At 57.4% G+C, this 15,713-nt stretch overlaps 7 protein-coding genes across 7 annotated transcripts; 6 read left to right on the top strand and 1 right to left on the bottom strand.

Annotated features, from left to right (window-relative positions):
* Positions 1-91: 91 nt before the first annotated feature.
* Positions 92-892, top strand: C8Q71DRAFT_707100 (uncharacterized protein; the record flags this gene model as incomplete). Its single annotated transcript, XM_047920541.1, has 1 exon — positions 92-892. A coding segment is annotated over one exon (801 nt), but the record flags the coding sequence as incomplete, so codon positions are not given.
* A 308-nt stretch (positions 893-1,200) lies between these two features.
* C8Q71DRAFT_834653 (uncharacterized protein) lies at positions 1,201-1,987 on the top strand (the record flags this gene model as incomplete). The annotated part of the gene is made up of 1 exon (XM_047926417.1): positions 1,201-1,987. The coding sequence occupies exon 1, from the start codon at positions 1,292-1,294 to the stop codon at positions 1,985-1,987; it is 696 nt and encodes a 231-aa protein (XP_047779428.1). The 5' UTR covers positions 1,201-1,291.
* Positions 1,988-2,643: 656 nt separating this feature from the next.
* C8Q71DRAFT_593548 (V-snare-domain-containing protein) lies at positions 2,644-4,204 on the top strand. The gene is made up of 6 exons (XM_047919572.1): positions 2,644-2,913; positions 2,963-3,097; positions 3,435-3,496; positions 3,553-3,639; positions 3,699-3,781; positions 3,846-4,204. Exons 1-6 carry the CDS (start codon positions 2,731-2,733, stop codon positions 3,965-3,967), a joined length of 672 nt encoding a protein of 223 aa, XP_047779427.1. The 5' UTR covers positions 2,644-2,730; the 3' UTR covers positions 3,968-4,204.
* A 1-nt stretch (position 4,205) lies between these two features.
* Positions 4,206-5,918, bottom strand: C8Q71DRAFT_593613 (TatD DNase family Scn1). Its single transcript, XM_047919573.1, has 4 exons — positions 5,885-5,918; positions 5,306-5,840; positions 4,703-5,190; positions 4,206-4,646 (listed from the first exon to the last, which is right to left on the bottom strand). Exons 2-4 carry the CDS (start codon positions 5,517-5,519, stop codon positions 4,278-4,280), a joined length of 1,071 nt encoding a protein of 356 aa, XP_047779426.1. The 5' UTR covers positions 5,520-5,840; positions 5,885-5,918; the 3' UTR covers positions 4,206-4,277.
* A 45-nt stretch (positions 5,919-5,963) lies between these two features.
* On the top strand, positions 5,964-7,940 carry C8Q71DRAFT_757471 (Met-10+ like-protein-domain-containing protein). Its single transcript, XM_047923682.1, has 9 exons — positions 5,964-6,236; positions 6,291-6,367; positions 6,427-6,522; positions 6,579-6,650; positions 6,697-6,761; positions 6,812-6,925; positions 6,982-7,218; positions 7,278-7,679; positions 7,742-7,940. The coding sequence occupies exons 1-9, from the start codon at positions 6,013-6,015 to the stop codon at positions 7,874-7,876; spliced, it is 1,422 nt and encodes a 473-aa protein (XP_047779425.1). The 5' UTR covers positions 5,964-6,012; the 3' UTR covers positions 7,877-7,940.
* Positions 7,941-11,729, top strand: C8Q71DRAFT_757464 (mitochondrial inner membrane protein). Its single transcript, XM_047923681.1, is given in 20 exon segments — positions 7,941-8,565; positions 8,644-8,847; positions 8,901-8,990; positions 9,040-9,092; positions 9,151-9,272; positions 9,331-9,454; positions 9,514-9,532; positions 9,591-9,883; positions 9,934-9,981; positions 10,001-10,003; positions 10,117-10,123; positions 10,175-10,301; positions 10,369-10,503; positions 10,566-10,591; positions 10,656-10,907; positions 11,008-11,042; positions 11,099-11,182; positions 11,236-11,342; positions 11,405-11,413; positions 11,466-11,729. 20 exon segments carry the CDS (start codon positions 8,360-8,362, stop codon positions 11,610-11,612), a joined length of 2,091 nt encoding a protein of 696 aa, XP_047779424.1. The 5' UTR covers positions 7,941-8,359; the 3' UTR covers positions 11,613-11,729.
* A 17-nt stretch (positions 11,730-11,746) lies between these two features.
* On the top strand, positions 11,747-15,093 carry C8Q71DRAFT_593124 (uncharacterized protein). The gene is made up of 10 exons (XM_047919570.1): positions 11,747-11,981; positions 12,053-12,562; positions 12,621-12,664; positions 12,718-12,841; positions 12,893-13,294; positions 13,349-13,534; positions 13,598-13,843; positions 13,903-14,124; positions 14,201-14,347; positions 14,409-15,093. Exons 2-10 carry the CDS (start codon positions 12,215-12,217, stop codon positions 14,772-14,774), a joined length of 2,085 nt encoding a protein of 694 aa, XP_047779423.1. The 5' UTR covers positions 11,747-11,981; positions 12,053-12,214; the 3' UTR covers positions 14,775-15,093.
* Positions 15,094-15,713: the final 620 nt, after the last annotated feature.

The following is a 15,713-nucleotide window of genomic DNA, read 5'->3' as shown; positions in this document are numbered from 1 at the left end:
TATCCGGAAGAGCGCGCAGCTCAACACCTTCCTGCAAACCTGGTCGCCCGCGGTCCACAGCAAGTCACCGCTGCCGAAGTACCTCAAAAAGATGTTAACAACTGCAAAGAAACATAACGTGAGTTTCGCAGCCATTAAACTGAGTGCAAGCTTGAAAGAGGAACTACCGGTGTGGTATCATCTTGGCGCGACGAAGAAACTTCGCCAACTGAACAATACCAAAGTCAGTGATTGCCTACGCGATAACCACGACGTCCGCCTGGTAGCGGACCTCATGCCTCTCGCAAAACGGGAATGCTACAGCATTGCAAGAGCAGTGTCAAATGACTTCGTACCAACTGACTGCGCATGCCCGAATTGCGAGACCGACTCCGGCCGCGGATGCAAACACCCGATGAACTGCTGCAAGGCCGCGGCATACTTGCTAGCCCAAGTGCACCCTAAATGGCACCCGGACATAGAATCCCCGAAGGATGGATTGACCTTGACCCGGCGTAGAAAAGACAAGAACGAACAGGCCCTGGAAGAAGCGGAAGGCGACGTCGTCTTCGACCCATCCCTGACGAGCCGGGGTCATATTGCGGAAGCCTTCCGGGTTTTCGTGGACCCCAGAGTCCACGATGAACCCCCGGCAATCCGTGCCAAACGCGGCCGCATCGTGGAAGATGAGGCGGTCACGGCATACATCGTTGAATCGGTGGCTCAGGTCCACCTCCCCCGAGGCACCGACCCAATGCCACTTGACCACGGTTTCGTCTTCTACCCGGACAGCGGGCGGGGCGAGCTAGTATGGCCGGGCCACAATGCCCAAACTATGAGCCATCCTATGGGCGCGGCAGTGGCGGCCCTAAAGATCGTGAGCGATACACCACGAGACGCCCCCCTCCGAATCATCCTAAGCCGACAAACGCTGGCAAAAGACCTAACGAGACGCCTCCCGCGATGGGAGGACAGAGGGTGGATAGGGATAGCAGGCAGCCAGATCCTGAGAGCCTTGGTGAACAAGCTGCGGCAGCGGTGCGCCCCGACCGTCTTCGGCAAGGCATCCAATAGTCGAGAATACACAATACGCAACGACGCCAACGACATGGCTAAAGAGCACTTCCTCGCTCAAAAGGTAGTACCGGTGAGCCTCAGTATTGATAGGGCCTTCGATCTGTCAGGCGCGAAACTATCCGCGTTAACGCAAGCAATAGCGTACCGAGGTGTCCGCGTCAGGCTGCAGCTACAGGACCGCCCGCGCACGGCTGCGCAGACCCAGCGAACAGTTGAAAACACAAAGAGGCTGGGGATGAGAGCGGCCACACCAGCAGAGCTCTGGTCGAGTATACGACACAAGGACTTTCACAGGAAAATCGTTGACTTCCTGTGGAAAGGCATGCACGAGGCCCATAAAATCGGGCCCTTCTGGTCCCACATACAGGGCTATGAGTCCCGAGCGGACTGCCCGACGTGCGGCTGCAGAGAGACACTGCGGCATATATTGACAGAATGCCGCGCTCCCGAACAGGAATTGATCTGGCTACTCACCCGGAACACCTGGCGGCGAAGGTCCGAGACTTGGAGTAAGCCGTCGTTGGAAGACATCCTGGCAGTGGGCCTAGGACGCTACCCGCGTAAGGCATCCGAGAAACCGAGGGAATCCTTAGCACGACTATGGAGGATACTTGTGTCTGAAGCTGCGTACCTCATCTGGAAACTACGCTGTGAGCGAGTGATCGGACACGAGGATGACCCCGACTGGCATCACTCGCCTACCGCTACAATACGGCGATGGTACGCCTCCTTGAATAGGAGACTACAGCTCGACCTGGTGGCGACCAGGAAGAGTTTCGGCGCGCTAGCTATTTCACGGAGACTTGTCTGGTCCACATGGACGGCAACGATCGGTGACGAGCTTGGCCTACCGGAGGATTGGACTTTGGTCCCGCGGGTTTTAGTGGGTATTGACCCGGAAGTTTGTAGGATCGATGGCGATCCCGGGTAACTGAGCCCCACACTGGCCGTAAGAGCCGTGCGTAAATAAGCATTTTTCCCTGGTAAGCATTAGCGGGCTCTGCCCGCTCGCTGGCTGGACCGAAGGGGCCGACCTATTGTCGTCTGCCTAGGTCCATATAAAGCCATCCAAAAAAAAAAAAAAAAAAAAAAAAAATGACAGGTATGTTCCCAGAAGCTCACTCATTCTTCGAGGTGTCCCAAACCACACACCGACAGACTAGATGGGTTCAGGTGTGGAGATAGTGCAGCAGCGATGCGGAGGTAAGCGGTCCTGCCATGGGCATTCCATTCTGGAAGATCGCGACTGAGACCACAGATAGCGTGAAGAACCATAGTACTTACGAGCATCGGATGAGATACATCAATGGAATACAGACCAGAGGACTCAGTCAGCGGCCGAGCTCGAGTTATACATACATGGGAAGCCGTAGCTGCCTCGCTTGCTTTGCTTCCTAAGGCGAATGAGATTCCGGAAGATAGCTCCACACAAAGAGCACAACAGCACAGTGTCAGCACTGGACAAATCGCAAAGTCAAGTGGTTTATGATCTGCCAGCGAATGAAGGAAGTTGGGTCGTACAGTACATGGGCCTGGACAACGACGTTCACAGAAAGGTGTCGACGCGCGCTCGAGCGCCCGACCCGTCGTCGAGCAGCGCAGGCGTGACACGCCACTATACACCTGCTACGTGACCGCGTCTGCCTCTGACCATACCCATAATTACTGTCCACCATGGCCACCTACGACTCCCTCCACCGCCAATGCCGCACGCTCGAGTCGCTCTTCGACACGAAGCTCACAACGTACTCGCGCCTCGCGAGCACGATCTCGCGCAACCAGGACGACCTCGAGGCGGGCGGGTCCGCGGAGCGGTGGCGGGACTTGGAGGCGGAGGTCGACGAGCTGCTGGAGAAGGTGCGTCCGTATGTCGGGCATCACAGGGATCATGCTGAACGCGGTGCAGTTGGAGGAGATCAACGACCAGCTGTCGAGGCTCGCGGAGGACACGGAGAACCCGCCGTCGCAGTCGATGCTCCGTGCCATTCAGAGGCATCGGGAGGTGTACCAGGACTATTCGAGAGAGCTGCGGAGGACGAAGGTGCGTGAGTGCATTGTAGGGCTGTTGTCCCTGACTCTGGGAGGACGCTTTCCGGGGATGCTATGAGCATGCAGTCGCCGCCATGCTGCTGCGCAAGGAGTTATGGAGGACCCAAGGCACGTACTCCGGAGTACTCTCTCCCCGGATACACTGCCAATCATGCAACGATGAACACCCATGCTTGTCGCGTAAGTGCAGGCCGTGCTCGCTACTTGCGCAGGGTATCGCCAAAGTCGACGGGCGCAGCTCGCCGGTTCTCACTGTTCCTCGTCCAGGGTCGGGACAAGGCCAACCCAGTACACATGTCGGCCCACACGCTAACGCCTCCCCACCACAGACGAACGTACAAACAGCTCTAGACCAAGCGAATCTCCTCAGCGGCGTCCGGAATGACATCGAGTGAGCCTCCCCTCTTTGCCTATGTGCAAGGGCACTGACCAACAACCGCTGCGCAGCGCGTACAAGTCGTCAGCAGCAGACTCGCTTCTCGCCGAGCGCGGGCACATCGACAGCTCGCACCGCATGACGGACGACATCCTCGCGTGAGTCCACGAAGATCCCTCCGGCTCCTCTACGCTCACTCAAGGATACGACCACATAGCCAAGCGTACGAGACACGCTCCGAGTTCGCCCGCCAGAGACTGACCATATCCGGGATCAACACGCGCATGCAGAGCGTACTCAGTGCGTCCCATCATCCCTAACATCTCATCCGAGGACGCAGTGGTTGACCGTCGTGTGCGCATAGGTACGATTCCCGGAATCAACGGCGTGATTGGCATGATCAAGTCGCGCCGGAGACGAGACTCGATCATCGTCGGCTGCGTGATTGGGGTTTGCGTCGTGCTGCTGCTCATGTATGTCTTCTAGCGGAGGTCTCTGGACTATCTGTTGCTATTGCTACCCGGCGTCGCGTTGTTTGACTACGGACGGCTCCTCCGCGCACAGAGCTTTACTATGCGGAAGGCTCTATTTATTGGTCGCCAGATGAGCAAAACTGCGATTCTGCGTGACATTGTTGGTTTGCTTGTACTGTACTTGACCCGCGACGGACGTGTAATGTGTCATTGGTGTCATAGGCCTCTTACTCGCGACAAAGTTGAGTAAGTATGTTGCAGGCTAGTTTGAGGCCTTGCTCTACGGATGGGCGACGTTGCTTGGTATGTGATACTTACATCTACTACACGTCCGCGCTACTAGCCTCCTCGTCCGACTCCGATTCATCTAACAACAGCCGCCTCCTATCCCTCCTCTTCCTCGTCCGCGGCTTATGCCCGCCCTCCACAAACCGCCGCCAATTCTCCTCCAGTTTTTGCACTACACCGTCCTCGCCGTCGAGGTCCTCGGCGCTCCGCTCGACGGGCCACCCGCGCGCGTCCGCGATGCGGCAGACCATGTCCCAGACGTACGGCGCGCTGTAGGCGATGTCGTGGAAGTCGGACTCGACGAGGAGCCGGTCGGGCGAGCACGCGCGGATGAGGGCGGCGTGTGCGGGGGAGCGGGCGTTGATCGCGGTGGAGAGGGAGAGGAAGACGTTGCAGTGTGCTTTCTGCACACCCACCCGCTCAGCTCATAAGCGGTGATAAGCGGCTCGCGCACACGCACCTCAAGAGCGATCCACGTCTGCGCGCTCAACCCACAGCTATGCATATCGACGCTGATCGCGTCCCACGCGCGCCCATACCGCGCCCTCATCCGCGCGAGCAGCTCGAGCGTCGCCTGCTGCGCCTTCACGCTGTGCGTGCTCACGTTCCGCCGGAGCTCGACCGCGAGGGCGAGCTGCGCCTCGAGGACCGCCGCCTGGTGCGCGAGCGGGATCGTAAACGGGGAGAGCTCCCGCGCGCCGTCTGGTTCGGCTGAGGCGGAGGCGTACGGGGGGTCCGCGGGTGGGGTGAAGGGCACGCGGCAGACGCGGTCGAGCCCGACCTCGCCGAGCATGGCGGTGGGGAAGGACGCGAGGGAGGCGTGGAGGGAGGGGAGGACTTGAGAGAGGGGTGTGGGTGGGGGGAGCGAGGGGAGCAGCCGCGCGAATGCCGCTTCGTGCTCGGGCTTGGGGCTGTCATCGGGCAGGAAGAGTGCGCGGTAGTGAGACTCTTTGGAAGGGTTGTCGGTGAGCGAGATCCAGTGCGTGAACCAGGGGTGGTAGCCTGCGAGGACGGTGGTAGGGACGTGCGGTTATAGAGGATTGGAGCGGATCGGTTTACATACCGAAGCATGGTGTTACTTTGTCTGGATATCGACGTGCGAGGTCAGCGACTAGTTCTTGGTCTGTCCCTCGAGTCGCCATCGCACATATGTGATGTGGTAATGTCGAGAAAAGCTCATCGTCTATGGGGGAGTCGGTCGGGTGACAGTGTACGTCGACGACATGCGCTAGGACAGACGGGGAAGGCAGGGAGGGAAGGTCAGAGAAGTCGGGCATAGCAAGCAAAGAGAGCGTAGTGTTTTGAGGTGACCTGGGAGTTGCTGGTGAGATGAGTCGGGCACTGGCAAGCGATGGTGCGGAGTGTGGAGGCGATGGTTCAGTCCGGAGAGGGCGTCACTCACCTGGAGACCTGTCCGAAGTGAACAACCGCAGACAGGTCTCCACGCCAGCGACACGACATACGACGAGGATATCGTGACCCAGCCCACAGATGTTTGTTTTGGTGCCTCAGAGGACCGGGGACCATAAGCGAGATGGCGGGCGAGTAGACTCGCAAGCCAGTCCTTAGAGGCGCTTGTCCCCTTTTGTGCACTCCTCGTTTTGGTAATCGCTCATGTCCAAGAAAGGAGACGGAGTGCGATTGAATCTCGCCAGAGCGAGCTGGGAACGAGCCTAAGTATGCACTTACGGTCACGCACGGGCGCTTCCGACTTTGAGCAGGCTGCTGGGACCTGCCGGGTGACTCGAAGACGCAGAAAAGTGGACTAGCATGCTCGCTCGCCTCCGCCTCTTCCACCCGCCACCCCGTCTTCCTCCTCCCCGCCTCCCCACATTCACCATGGCTACCCACACGAAGGCCGACCTGTCGCCGCCCCTCCTCCGTGGCATGAAGGAGCTCGACCGCGCCGCGTTCCAGAAGACCATCCCCATCGTCGCCGCCAGGTTCCCCGCCCCAATGAGCGAGGCCGTCAGGAGTTCACCAGCTATCCGCAAGTGCGTGTGCATATTCGCTCTGCTTGGCCCTCTGGGCTGATCCGTCTGCGCCAGAGCTTCTATCTATGTCCGCTCTCCCCTCGAACGAGTGGGCGACGACCGCTTGATATTGCTCGATGCTCCGAATGAAGGCTCGTGTAGACGCTATCCTCCGTGCGTGCCTGCGGGGCGTTGATGTTTTGCAAACCAGATGCGCTGCCCCAGGAGACCAAGGACTATTGCAAGGAGCACTCCATCTCCATTGAACCTTACGGCCTCCACCTGGACTATGATCACTGGAACGTAGGTATGTTCGTGCACAAAATTCTTAGGTTCAGTTCACATGACCGCTTGACATTGCAGAGGAGATCTTGCACTCCATAATGCCCGAGGACCTGGAGAGCCCGTCGAGTTTCACATGTGTCGGGCATATGGGTGCGTGCACAGGTTCCCTCATCGAGCCGTGGCTAACTACGTGTAGCGCATCTCAACCTGCGCGACGAATTTCTGCCATGGAAGCACATTATCGGACAAGTCATTCTAGATGTATGTGCTCAAGCCTTCACTCAAGGAGTCTTGCTGAAATACTGCTACAGAAAAACCACAGGATCCGGACTGTCGTGAACAAGACGGACACAATCAGCCAGAATATCTATCGTGTCTTCCCCATGGAAATACTGGCAGGAGAGCCGACCACTATGGTGACACATGTACGTTGTCGCAGGCATGACAAGTCACCAGGAAGGATTGACATCGGTCGCGTTAGAAAGAAAGTGGCTGTAGTTTCATCTTCGACCTCGCCGAAGTTTACTGGAATTCTCGATTGTCTCATGAGCATGAACGCATATTAAACCAATTCAAGCCTGAAGACGTGGTAGCGGATATCTTTGCAGGTGTCGGCCCTTTCGCCCTGCCCGCCGCGAAGAAGGGGTGTGCTGTTTTGGCGAACGATCTGAACCCGAACAGCTATAAATCCTTGCGTCTTAACATCGAGAATAACAGGGTGCGCCTCGATAACCAGGTTTGGCACAGTTCGCGTGACTGATTTGTCTCTTCGTCCAGGTGTCAGAACTTGTAAGACCATCGTGTATGGACGGCCGCGATTTTATTCGGGATGTCTTCAACCGTTGTTACGATGAGCCCATGCCGCCCGTTCCCCCGCCGAAACTCAGCAGGGTCGAAAAGCGGGAGGCTCGCAAGAAGAGAGCGGAAAGGGATCTTCCGCCGGCCCCGGACGCGCGACGAGAGGCAGCACGGAGGACACGCATCACGCATGTCGTGATGAACCTGCCGGAGACGGCGATCGACTTCCTCAACGAGTTCAACGGCGTGCTGGGCCCTGTGAAGGCACAGGGGCGGGGATTGAGCGGGATATATGATAGCCCGGAGAACATGCCGATGATCCACTGCTATTGCTTCACAAAGATATTGGACTATGAGGCCGCGACGGTCGAGATTCGGCAGGTGAGTGGGGTGATGCCCCCGCAGATCCGACTGTATACTGACGATCTGCGGCTGGCTTGCAGAGGGTGGAAGCTGCTTTGGGGGGAAAGCTGGAGGGGGACGTGGAGTCGGTCGCGGTGAGGAGGGTCGCGCCACACAAAGACATGTACTGTCTGAGCTTCAGACTGCCGTACAAGGTTGCGTACGGAGGCACATAGGCCGTGGGCCCTGTTGCAGCGGCGACGTACAATAGTATTCACACAGTTTAGAGTCTCTCTGAGCGCGTGAGGAGCTTCGCCCGCTGCGACCGGAGGGTGGCCGTGGGGAGGAACGGCGCTGCCATATGCGGCGAAGAGTGCGCGCGTCTGTGCTTAGTCACCGGCTCTAACCCCGCACATGAATCGGGAGAGGCAGCGGCCGCGGGCTGCAGCGCTGCCTGCCAGCACATCCCCCTCCTTATATCCCTCCGGCCACCTGCCGCCCCGCGTCCTCCTTCCCTCGATAGACTACCCTACGCGCACACTACCCTAGTCCCTAGACCCCCTAGAGACGCGTCCGTGCACCCGTGTCCCGGTCTGCACGCCTATACCCCGGCCATACGCTACCTACCCAATACTGACTGACGCCTGCCCCGCACCGGCTCCGCTTACTACCCTTGCCACCATCTGCTATACTGACCGCACCGATCCGTGCCCGCCAGTATGTTCCCCCTGGATCTTCCGCGCGTGTTTCCGCGCGTGCACTGCGATGCGGACGAGACCGCGTCTGCCACGAGCACGACGGCGAAGGCGGTCACTATCAGCGCACTCAACAGCGTGAAGAACGTCATGAGCGTCCCCGAGACGGAGCTGAAGCGGTGGAGGAGGGTGTTTGACTCGCACGCGACGGCGGTGGCGGACGGGCAGAAGTGCGTGTGCAGTGGTCACTCTGTGTCTGTCGTTCTGACGAGTCCAATGATAATTTCGTTGCTGCGGAATGTATTCAGGTATCTGACCAAGGATCAGTTCGTGAACGCGATCGCGCCTGCGGGCGACCTGTCCAAGATAAGACGCGCACAGTTCGCGATCCTCTTCCGTGTGGCGGACACGAGCAAACGAGGAGTCGTCTCGTGGGAGGACTTTGTCGTGTTCGAGACGCTGCTCAAGAGGTCCGATGCAGACTATTGGATCGCATTCCAATATTTCGACGTGTGAGTCGTTGTCTGGATAGTCATACGACACCTTGGATGTTGAGACAAGGCAGTGATGACTCCGGGACCATCACCTACGATGAGTTCAAGAACGTCTTCAAGGAAAACGTGGGCCCAGACGCAATACCCTTTGACTTCGAATGGTATGCGATCTTAGCCGCGCCGAAATATTTTCACTGATTTTGATCCCAGTGACTGGGTTAAACTCTATCTTGGAACAAAAAACGGGCAGCATGTCCTTGGATGTATGTATCCGTGGTTATGGCATGATACATTCATTTGACGCGACCGCATCACCAACAGACAATGAGTTCACACAGCTCATGAAGGGTCTGCAAGGCGAGCGTCTGCGACAAGCGTTCAAGTACATCGACAAGGACCAGGATGGTTTCATCAGACCAGATGAGTTCAAGCGCATCATTTTGGTGCGTCGATCGCGCTGGGTCCAGTTTCTACAGGCAAGGAACTCAACGTAATGTTCAGGAAATTGCTGGACACAAACTCTCCGAGGCTGTCGCAGAGAGGTTGCCGTCGTTGACGACGGTGAACCACCCCAGCGGACGGATATCCTACTCAGAAGTCGTTGCGTTCCACAACATCGTTAGAGGTGGGCAGAATTTCCGCTTTGCATACAAACCCATGAGGAACGCAAACCCTTTCTGATAGATAGCGACATCCTTGAGCGGTGCGTTAGATCTCACTGTCATTCTTCTCGTCGCTTACGGGCTATGGATGTACTGCAGAGTGATTCGCGAAGCGATCGCAAAGTCCAAGGATGGGCGTATCGACCAGAGCGACTTCTTGAACTACTGCGAGACGAGCACACGCTACTCGCTTTTCACGCCCATGGAAGCGTCAATCATCTTCCACTTCGCAGGCCGGGGTAATTCGAGCCAGCGCCTGTCGCTCTACGACTTCGGGCAGCTGCTGGACCCGCGCTGGAGGGCGCCCCTGGATGTGTCGGAGAACCCGGCCACCACTACGAAGTCGGTCCTGCATCAGATCGCGCACTCCGCATACAATTTTGTCTTGGGAGGTGCGTGCTTTATCGATTCGGGAGACGGCAGCTATTGAATTTCGTATCAGGCATTGCCGGTGCATTGGGTGCTACCATCGTGTACCCAATTGATCTTGGTAAGTTGCTCGGCTGTTCTCAGTCATCGGCCTGCAGTACTGATGATTGCGTGGTTTGACAGTCAAGGTATGATTGATGCTATACGTCGTGAAAGGGTGTGAGAACTGACGTTGCACATGTTCACTGCTACCTGTAGACACGGTGAGCATCATTGGACCGCGTGATCGTGCTGTGGCTGAATTCTCACTGCAGGATGCAAAATCAGCGAAGTACTGTTGTCGGACAACTGCTTTACAAGAACAGCTTCGATTGCGTGAAGAAGGTCCTCCGGAACGAGGGCTTCGTAGGCTTCTACCGCGGCCTCGGCCCTCAGCTCATCGTCAGTAAACATTCCGTTCCGAGGCCGTTTGCGCGTGCGATGTTGACGCATCATCATGGCTTGACAGGGTGTCGCGCCTGAGAAGGCCATCAAACTCACGGTCAATGACTTCGTCCGTTCGCGTGCTATGGACCCAGAGACGGGTCGGATCAAGCTAATGTGGGAGCTCATCGCTGGCGGTACTGCAGGTGGTTGCCAAGTCGTACGTGTTCCGGGGTGTCTTGTCCGCTGTTGTAGCAGTTCTCATCTGTCGTTGACCGTCAGATCTTCACAAATCCATTGGAGATTGTGTGAGTAGGTTGCGAGAGCCGTGATGAAAGTGGGCGGAACTGATGCATTCCTGTGATTTTCCAGGAAGATCCGGCTACAGATGCAGGGAGAAGCCGCGAAGCTCGAAGGTGCCGCGCCAAAGGGTGCCGTGCACATCATTCGCCAGCTCGGGCTCGTCGGGCTGTACAAAGGTGCAAGCGCCTGCCTGCTCCGCGACATCCCGTTCTCCTCGATCTACTTTCCTGCATACGCGCACCTGAAGAAGGACGTGTTCCAGGAGGGCTACAACGGCAAGCAGCTGTCGTTCCTTGAGACGCTGGCGTCGGCCGCGATTGCGTGCGTATTTTTGGCTGGTGGCAGAGATGTCCTTTTCCCGAGGGCTGTGCCTGCCAGTATCGTGGTTAGTGCGGCAGTGTTGATAAGGGCGATCTTGTAGGGGCATGCCTGCGGCATACTTCACGACACCTGCAGGTGAGGTGCAGCCGAGCTGGTGGCCATGGGAAGACACTTATGACTGGATCTGACAGATGTGGTGAAGACAAGATTGCAGGTCGAGACGCGCACAGGCCAGACACATTACAAGGGCATGGGAGACGCGTTCGCCAAAATCTGTGAGTACGATCGCCAGGCGAAGACGGACATTGTCAATTAATGCCTCGCGCAGACCAGGAGGAAGGCTTCAAGGCGTTCTTCAAAGGTGGGCCTGCCCGAGTCATCCGAAGCAGTCCCCAGTTCGGGTTCACGCTCGTTGCGTACGAATACCTTCACAAGGTGAGATTGGCGTTCTCATAGAGACAGAGCGGAGGCTGATCGTCGGTGATTGGTCGGTGCAGTTCTTCCCGGTGAGTGAGGCGCCGCTATCCGGATTGGCCAGCGGACTGATTGGTCCGGCAGTACCCGTACAATGGCAACGGAGACGCGAAGGACGTGGAGACGGCTCTCACCACCAGCAGCCCCGAGGACCTGTCGAAGATTCGTGCGCGGAATGCGCTCAAGATCCTGCTGGACGTACACGGGGAGTTCGGGCGACGGACGGCATGACGATGCTGAGGATGCTTGATGGCCAAGTGGGCGGGCGGTGGCTGGTTCGCTTGGGGGGTCGTAGATGTAATAGTCGCGGAGCGGTGATTGGATGGCAATGGGATAAGTTATCACGGACGCCCGCTAAATAGGCGGCAGCGCAGGCGTGATGTGGCGGCCAATGGGAGCCGGCGGAGATCTCTGTGCCAAGTGCAAGGCCCGAGAATTGTCTCCTTGTCAACACGATCGAATCACTGATCATGTTCCTCGACGTGCATGTCAGGCGCGTGGGCGATGAGCCATATAGGCCGTCGCGTCCGCCTAGGCTTCGCACCCTCCTCCTTCCGTCTTCCGTTTTCGGTTTCTACTCCCTCTTTTTTTCTTTTAGCGGTGAGCCCCACGTTGTGTTTACTGTTTGCGAAGGCAGACATGCTCACTCGTGCTCGATTCCGCGTTTACAGAGTGCCCTGCGTTAACCGCAGAGCTTACCGCACCCCTTCGCCGCTGCTAGTCAGGCTCCAGCGTAGACCGCTACCGTCGTTCTTTCAAAGCCAACCCGTCGCCCTGGTCGTCGCAGTAACCAGCTATTCGTTCCACTAACTCGCCTCTTCGACACTTTCGAAATGCATTCGACTTCGCTCCTTCTCGGCCTGTCTCTCGCGACAGCGGCCGTCGCCCAGATTCAAGTGAACGGCGCAGGCAGCATCGCCGCAAGCTTGGTGACCGCGTCGGCGACGCCAGCTCCCGCCGCAGGCAGCAGCTCCGCGCCGGCTGTGTCCACCGCTGCTAGTCCAGCGTATTCTGCACCCGCTTCGCAGATCACCTCTGCGGCAACATACGATTCGTCTGCGTCCACAGACATCTACTCGATGATGCCGTACTCTTCTTTCATGGCTGGTGGCTACATGAGCTTGTCCTGTGGATACGGATATTCGAAGGCCAGCGACGGGTCCTGTCAACCGGAATCTTGGGTGCGTAGCGCACAAATGAGATTCCTGACTGAAGTTGAACGGTGAACGGTCTGCATAGTGGTCGACGCAGGGATGCTACGAGACAATTATTATCAACAACAGGTGAGTGCAGGTCGACGCTTTCGATCCTGATCAAACAGCTGATAGTCCTATAGTGGAGGAGGGGGCGGCTATGGCTACGGCGGAAGTAACAACAACTGTGGTTATGCTTCGGCCGCCACGGTTACCTCAACCGCATATGCCACCGTCACCGAGACAGCGCTCTCAACCATGACAGAGGTCGGTTCATCCCGCCAATTCGCTTACCTGCAGATACTGACGGATTTGCAGATACAGACACAGACTATGACCGAGACACAGACTCAGTCGATGACAGTCACCCAGTACCAGACTGTCACGCAAGTGATGACGGACGTCGAGTCGGTCACGCAGACACAGACCGACTTCATCACACAGACGTCGACGGAGCTCGTGCCGACAACACAGGTCTATGTATCGACCCAGGTCATCGACGAGACGCAGACGCTCGAGCAGACGTTGACCGCAACCATGACGCAGACGCAGGTCAACGTCTACACGCAGACTGCCACCGCGACACAGACTCAGACCGCGACTGCGACGAAGATCCAGGAGGAGACGACGACGGACTTCGCGACCCAGACGGTGCTCAGCACGGTCGTGCAGCCGACGACGTACGTCAGCGTATACGTCAGCACGCAAGTCATCAACAATGTAAATCCCTACGATTTGATTTTCTCGCCGTGATTTGACTGACGTCTGTTGCAGACACTGACGCAAGAGGTCACTCAGACTGCTACTCAGACCCAGGACATCACCTACGTCCAGACGCAGACCGCCACGGCCACTAAGACTGATGTTGAGATTCAGAGCGTGACCGTTACCTCGGTCAGCGTCTCCGTGCAGCCGACAACCTACGTTCAGACCATGGTCAGCACTCAGATCGTGGATGAGGTTCGTGGCACCCATTCCCCACTCGTGGGCACACTCGGTTCGCTAACATCGCGCGTGAAATAGACGCAGACCGTCGAGAACACCTTACTCTCGACCGTTGTGGAGAACAAGACGTACTTCCAGACCCAGACTCTTCTCTCCACTGCGACGCAGACTGCAACTCAGACACAGACGGACACCGCGACCGCGACTCAGACTGAGCTCGACACAGTCACGCAAACTCAGGAGATGACCGTCACCCAGCTCAGCACGGTCGTACAGCCGACGACGTACATTTCCTCGGTCGTCAGCATAGAGGTCGTCAACCAGGTGCGTCATGGACCCCGAATACGTCCAGACTTACCGTATTGACTGTATGCCACGATCAGACTCAGACAGTCGAGCATACCAACATCCAGACCATGACGGAGGATTTCACGTATGTGCAGACGCAGACGCTCCTCTCTACCGCGACTGCGACTGCGACCCAAACGGCGACGGCTACCGAGACGGACTTCGTGACCTACATGCAGACTGTGACGCAGGTCAGCACGATGGTGCAGCCGACGACATATGTCTCGACATCCATCAGTACGCAAGTCATCGACGAGGTGTGTATCTCCGTTGCAGCCATCAAACCTTCGCGGGCAAGCACTGATTGTGTATGACTTCGATTTCGTTACGTAGACGAACACGGTCGAGCAGACGATGATCCAGACTGTCACAGATAACATGACAGTCCTTCAGACCCAGACGCTCGTGTCGACTGCTACCGCCACTGCCACCGCTACTGTGACGGAGACGTCGACGCAGCTCGCGTCCTGCCTCCAATCCGTGCGTGCCACTATCCATTCCCTCGGCTGCATTATCCGCTGACTATATATGGGCACTACAGTGCCAGAGCGGTTACTCGATGACGAAGGGCAACGCCATGGGCTGGACGTACGCTACGAGCTCTGTTATGGCCACCGCGACTGCCGACGCAACGTCGGTTGCTGCGAGCAGCATGGCGATGGGGTACGGCGGGGCGAGCAATGCCGCAGCTAGCTCACCCGGTGGCTATGGCTACGCGGCTCCGAGCGCGGCGACCTCGTCGGCGATGGCTACTGAGGCCGCTGCTGCTGCCAGCTCAGCTGCATCTGGATATGGTGCGCCGGCCTCGTCATATGGGTCATCATCGAACGGGTCGTCGTACGGCAAGTCGAACTACGGCCGGGCATGGGCCTCAAAGTGGTCGAGGCGCGCTGCCACATCTCACTAAGCCCTCATTGCTCGTGCTTTGCCATGACCTGCCCTCATGCCCATGTCGTTATGATGTCTCCTCGTCTCTGCTGTCTCTCTGTGTGTAGATCGGACTGATGTGTGCGGACATGTGCGGACACTCGACGCTCGTCTCTATCTTACCGGTGCAATAGTTGTATCCCTGTCTCTGTCTCTGTCTTGTTCCCTTCCATGGACTCTCTTCCTTAGGGGAAATAGTAATAGCATACCTTCGCCTCCAGGTAGTTACCACCTACGGCTCTGGTTTTCGGACGCTTCATCATTTGGTAGCACTTCTTCCACTCTACCTGATACCTGACTTGGCGCGCTTGTACTTGGTACGTGGCAGGCCCGCTTGTTCGCTCTTGCTTTCCTCCGGGTACATATAGGAACTGCTGCTCGCGGCGCAAAGGATTGCTTCGAGTGATAATCCTCGGATGTGCACAACCGCCCGTAAGTGCTTTCCGACTAAGCTCGGAGGTGGTGCATGATAACTGGCCTGCCCGCGCGACGATACGGCCCGCACATAGACCGGACTTGTACGTACTGTCCAGGTACTACTTGGGTACTACTGGTCCGTAGCATTCGGCCTGGCCATGGGCAAGTTGTCTTCTGGCCGCGGGCGCAGTACTGTGCCGCATGTCGCCTCCTTTGCGTGATCTGCGTCGATATCTCGGGCGCAGTATGCCAGATTGCATCACTACCATGCAGGGTGAATCTCCACCTAAGAGAAGGTCCTTACTAGTTGGGAAGGCCCCCTGTCAATTTCTCACCTCGGTAGACGCGGGTCCGCGGTCAAGCTCCAGGCAGCCAGTAGCGGACCACACGAAGCGCCATTCAAGCGCGAGCTTTTCGCCGGAGGGCGGCATACTTCGGATTTGTATCGACCATATAAACCATCCGAGTCGAGGTCGGACACTCGCCAGCGCTTGAACTTGAA

This window comes from Rhodofomes roseus (assembly GCF_022264815.1).
Source record: "Rhodofomes roseus strain CIRM-BRFM 1785 chromosome Unknown C8Q71scaffold_9, whole genome shotgun sequence".
NCBI lineage: Eukaryota > Fungi > Basidiomycota > Agaricomycetes > Polyporales > Fomitopsidaceae > Rhodofomes > Rhodofomes roseus.
The sequence above is the reverse complement of the archived record's forward strand: the minus strand, read 5'-3'. Positions and strand labels throughout refer to the sequence as shown.